This window comes from Glandiceps talaboti, chromosome 6 (assembly GCF_964340395.1).
Source record: "Glandiceps talaboti chromosome 6, keGlaTala1.1, whole genome shotgun sequence".
Taxonomy (NCBI): Eukaryota; Metazoa; Hemichordata; class Enteropneusta; family Spengelidae; genus Glandiceps; species Glandiceps talaboti.
The window spans coordinates 6,192,361-6,197,397 of NC_135554.1; the positions used below are offsets into that span (position 1 = coordinate 6,192,361).

At 34.0% G+C, this 5,037-nt stretch overlaps 1 protein-coding gene across 1 annotated transcript; it reads right to left on the minus strand.

Moving 5' to 3' along the window:
• Positions 1-1,487: 1,487 nt before the first annotated feature.
• LOC144436522 (tyrosine-protein kinase receptor Tie-1-like) lies at positions 1,488-4,449 on the minus strand. The gene is made up of 5 exons (XM_078125330.1): positions 4,385-4,449; positions 3,428-3,468; positions 3,026-3,125; positions 2,534-2,633; positions 1,488-1,526 (listed from the first exon to the last, which is right to left on the minus strand). The coding sequence occupies exons 1-5, from the start codon at positions 4,432-4,434 to the stop codon at positions 1,488-1,490; spliced, it is 330 nt and encodes a 109-aa protein (XP_077981456.1). The 5' UTR covers positions 4,435-4,449.
• Between the last annotated feature and the right edge of the window lie 588 nt (positions 4,450-5,037).

Consider the following 5,037-nt stretch of genomic DNA (forward strand, 5'->3'; position numbering starts at 1 on the left):
TTGGCTTTATGAGTAACAATTCTCCAAGGCTTCTAGAGGGAGACCCCCTCGGACCCCCCCCCCCCCCCACCACCACCACCACACACACATGAGGACATATCCCAGTCTCAAGCTCTTCGGCCTACCTCTTACTGTCAAGATGCTATCGAAGTATATTTCAAAAGTATTTCAACCCTATGTAGTTGCGTTTTACATGTTGGTGCTGTCTTGAAAGCTTGTAAATTATTTTCTGAAAATGTCTGAATAGTCTCAAAATTGACTTTTCAGAGTTAAAAACCTCCTGGGTTTCTAGGGGGAGACCCCATAAGAGATGTACATATTCCCTTCTCAAGGTCTCCCCCTACGTTTCACTGTCAAGATACTACTAAACTCCTTTTGAAATATATTTACCCTGTGTAGTCAATAATTACAATAATTTTATGATAGTGCTAACCCGGGGTATTGCATTGCATTTGCAATGAAATGTTAGCCTCAACACCTTTTTTATTTTCACCACTTTATATAGGATTACAATAAGTAAACATCAGAACATGAAGATTTTCTGTAAATAGGTATAAAATTGCATTAGATCACGACACGAAACGACACAACACAACACAACACAACACAACACAACACAACACAACACAACACAACACAACACAACTCAACTCGACACAACATCACACGACACAACACACCACAATACAACACAACAATACAACACAACACAACACGACACGACACGACACGACACGACACGACACGACACACCACACCACAACACACCACAACACAACACATCACAATACAATACAAGACTACATAATACAGTAAAATGCCATGTGATACGATAAATGCAATACAATACAATACAATACAATACAATACAATACAATACAATACAGGACAATTTAGCCAGTATTATTGTTCCAGTATTGTCTGTCAGTATCGTTTTAGAACAATAAAAAAAACAAATGCATTAATTGAATAGTCTATACTCAAAATGCTTATTTGTATATAAAATATCATATCAAATGTAGTGTTAATGCGAATAAGTCTATTGTGTTGTATATTTGTATTACTGACGACATGAACGAATTTTGTGCTTCTAAATACCCTAAACCTGTCACTTCTGTGTATACAGGCACGTCTACGTCGCTTGTCAAATATTGGCCTGGGTTTAAATTGTCTATTTGTTGTTATAACTATATGTGGTACCTAGATGATATAAATGGTATAGTGTGTTTTCTCATCACAACTCTCCCTGCTTTCTTTATGGTCAAGCCCTTCTTTGCTTTGTTTCGATATAATACTAGACCAATGTACTGGCTAAAAACTGACAACTGTGCTCAAAACTGAAGTATAAAACCTTTACAGTTGAGAGCATTATTAATAATGAAAAGTTTCGTAAATTCTTACAACACTATATTAATATACTGAAACAATAGATTACAAATATAGTGAAAACTGTTATTGAGAGGAAACTGGGTCATCATCTGCAACTATCACGTTTGATTATCTTCATCTTCATACCGGAAAAATCCCTGGCAAAAAGACAATAAGATAATAATTACATTTCAATCGGACAATTGTGCAAATAAATTCACATATATATTAAGATGCAATATAAGGATCGATCTTAAATTAAATCATGAGCTGGAGCTTCCATAATCTCCATAGCATACCACCAGCTTTATTGTGATAGTCTAACCACAGCTCCTGGCTCCACTCCAAGATATATATATATATATATATATATATATATATATATATATATATATATATATATATATATATATATATATATACATGTACAGGTTTTGACAATAGGAACAAAATTACATGCTATTTGAAAACCTGTATATAATTCGCTCTACTAACCGTATTGAGCACTTTTATGTGGTTATATCAACACCCAGTCAATTATATATATATATATATATATATATATATATATATATATATATATATATATATATATATATATATATATATATATATATATATATATATATATATATATATATATATATATAACTCGGTGAGTATCAATCTGCTAAGACAGTGCTCTATACCGCAGTGGCAGAGCGCAATAGTTTTGGTAGTTCTGGAACTCTTTCTTGGTTGTAACTCGGAATTTCACGCATAGACATAGTGCGTTGTCTGATGATCACAATAGGCGTGAAACTCCGAGTTACAACCAAGAAAGAGTTCCAAAACTACCAAAACTATATATACATATATATATAGTGTGATTGCAGTGGTCATGTTTTGATTTATTCATACCTTTTTAGGACACCATTAAAACTTAGTGGGTTGTTGTTTTTACGTATGGTCAGATGCCATTAGCACCGTGTAGACAAATTTTTGTAGAACTACACGTTAAATGCAATAACATAGCATAAACGACACTTGTATTACATCTTTTAAGGTAGTCCCCTGCATCAGTACTCGTTTATGAGGCTACAATGAAAATTTGTATTGTTAATTTTTTTTATGTCATCCCTAATAGAATGTGTTTCAGTCATTAGAACTTTGTAAATAAACAAACCTTTCCTTCGTTTGTAAATGTCTGTAAAGTTCTACTCAGTTGCATCGCAGTTGGTCTTTGACAAGGACTTCGATCCCAACATTTCATCATCAGTTGGTACCTACCAAATTAAGTAACCAAATGACAGTTATCCATGACTTGATCATAATTACTATTTGGAAATGATGTAAAATAATTAAGTAAATGAATGAATGAATGAATGAATGAATGAATGAATGAATGAATGAATGAATGAACGAACGAATAAATTAATGATTGAATGAATTCAAACCCCTGTTTTGACTTGTGTTAACAGAATAAAGTTGGTAATAAATGACAGTAATATAACTATCATCATTCTGCATTTATATCTCTCTCTCTCTCTCTCTCTCTCTCTCTCTCTCTCTCTCTCTCTCTCTCTCCCCCCCTCTCTCTCTCTCTCTCTCTCTCTCTCTCTCTCTCTCTCTCTCTCTCATACCTACATGTTATCGGATACATCACCTATATACCTACATGTTATCAGATGCTTGTAACGGCGGTGGCAGGCGATATCCTCCCCGTAGAGCACGAATTAAATGCTCAGAGGACCCAAGATCTGAATAAGGAAAGCCTCCTGAGAAAAGATATATACTTGAGTCCAGATTGTTTGTATAGTACTATAAAATTAAAAGCGTTATCCCTGTCAATTTTCAGTATTGTTTTTGGATGATGTCACTGTTGAAACTGAAGCCGGTGGTATTACTTGATAAATTATATGCTAATTAGGTTTCGTTAATTGCAAAGTTAGGGTGTAGGCGTAACTGGTGAACTAACTTGAACAACGCCATGTAGGTGGTAGTTGTGTACTACGGTTTTTAGACATGTGCCATTTTCGTTATGTACTATGATTTTGTATTCGTTAAGAGTATTTTTTACCTAGGGTTGAGATTTCCCACAGTAAGACTCCAAATGACCATCTGTTTAAAGGAATATTGAGGAAAAAATACACGTTCATTAGTAAATTGACACAACAAAAGTTCATATCTCTTTGGTTACGTTTTATTCATTAACGAGTTTGACCTCGTCCTTGTCCACGTATTTATCAAAGGTTACCTTACAGTAATGATTTTAGAAATCGTATGCTAAAGCAAACAATGTCCCTTTCATACATAAAACAGTATGGATGAATATGACATTTCATTACAAATAGACATAATAAACATTTAAATGTAAGTGCCTACAAAATAACACATTCTCCTCAATGTGGTATATAAAGAGCGCCATCAACGTTTGGATTGTGACAATTTGAGTGGACTATACCATTATTGCACGGGGTGTCTTCGTTCTAAATCAACTGTTACATCACTGTATACATCTGGATATAATACAGAATGCGAATACTAAAGCTGGCATGATATACAATAATATGTTAAACTATGCTTTCAGGATATGGACAAAAACTTCTAAAACTCATTACAAGAAATGGCTTGATTTAGAAAATTGACCCTGATCAAGGTCAAATAAGGTCAATGTTTGAAAAAATAAGCTTGCATTTGATAATTTGGGGTAGACACTTGAATCAAGTCTCTATGTTTTACAGTTTTGAGTTACACAGTAAATGTTTATTTTTAACTTCAAATATGGCCACCCTTCGGTCAAACTTACACAATAAAAAATAAAAGTGACTTGCATATGTCCTATATGATATGTCATCTTTGTGCAGGGTTTGAAAGAAATCGGATATGGCATGTCTGAGGAATGACGTATTACGGACCAACGCTCGCACGCACGGGCGAGCGGACGGATGGACGGGGCACATCGTAATAGTCAGCCTACGGTGGGGGGGGGGGGGGGTAAAAGACATTGGGAAAGAAAATGTTTAATATCACGTACATATCTGTCTTGTAATTATTGATACCATCTGTAAGAGATTCTAATGCCATCCACCAGGCAGGAACGAGATCTTCACTGTGCTGAAATGAAATGAGACTTTGAAAATAAATACTAATTCACTACATAGAAAAGTATAATGACTTCCACCATTTAGTTGCATTATATATGTATAATTGTAATAGCAGTTGAAGATATCAAATGCCTATTCGCAATTTCTAATGGAATCTATCTATCTATCTATCTATCTATCTATCTATCTATCTAACCATAAATCGATCGATCATTGAAGCCCTGGTTCCTATCACTCAACTTATGAAATTATTAGTTTGTAAATCATAAATCAGTAGAAATCATAAAAGACAAAGGTCAACTACGGAATCAAGAGATATTGAGTTAAGATATATCCACTCAAATACTAGTATTCTACCACATTTGTTTTTGGATTTTGTTCTGTTTATTTCAATTTCTTTGGTTTCATTGTTTTTTATTAGTATACATTTTCTTTTTTTCCGTTTGTTTTGTTTTGATTTTACACATTCGCCATTTTATACTCTTTGACGTACATCAACGATTCCTTTACCCTGTACTATAAACACTGACAGAAATCAATAGGTAAAGGTTAAATGTTAAACTTGTTGTTCACTTACCCCGGG

What these genes read in the sequence shown, in the direction of transcription:
- LOC144436522 (XM_078125330.1), bottom strand. Translation starts at nt 4,434, where the DNA reads ATGGCATTAGAATCTCTTACAGATGGTATCAATAATTACAAGACAGAT. An exon ending in AATAATTACAAGACAGATAT is followed by an intron (nt 3,469 to 4,384) that starts GTACGTGATATT and finishes TCCTTTAAACAG; the next exon opens with ATGGTCATTTGGAGTCTTAC. An exon ending in GTGGGAAATCTCAACCCTAG is followed by an intron (nt 3,126 to 3,427) that starts GTAAAAAATACT and finishes ATCTTTTCTCAG; the next exon opens with GAGGCTTTCCTTATTCAGAT.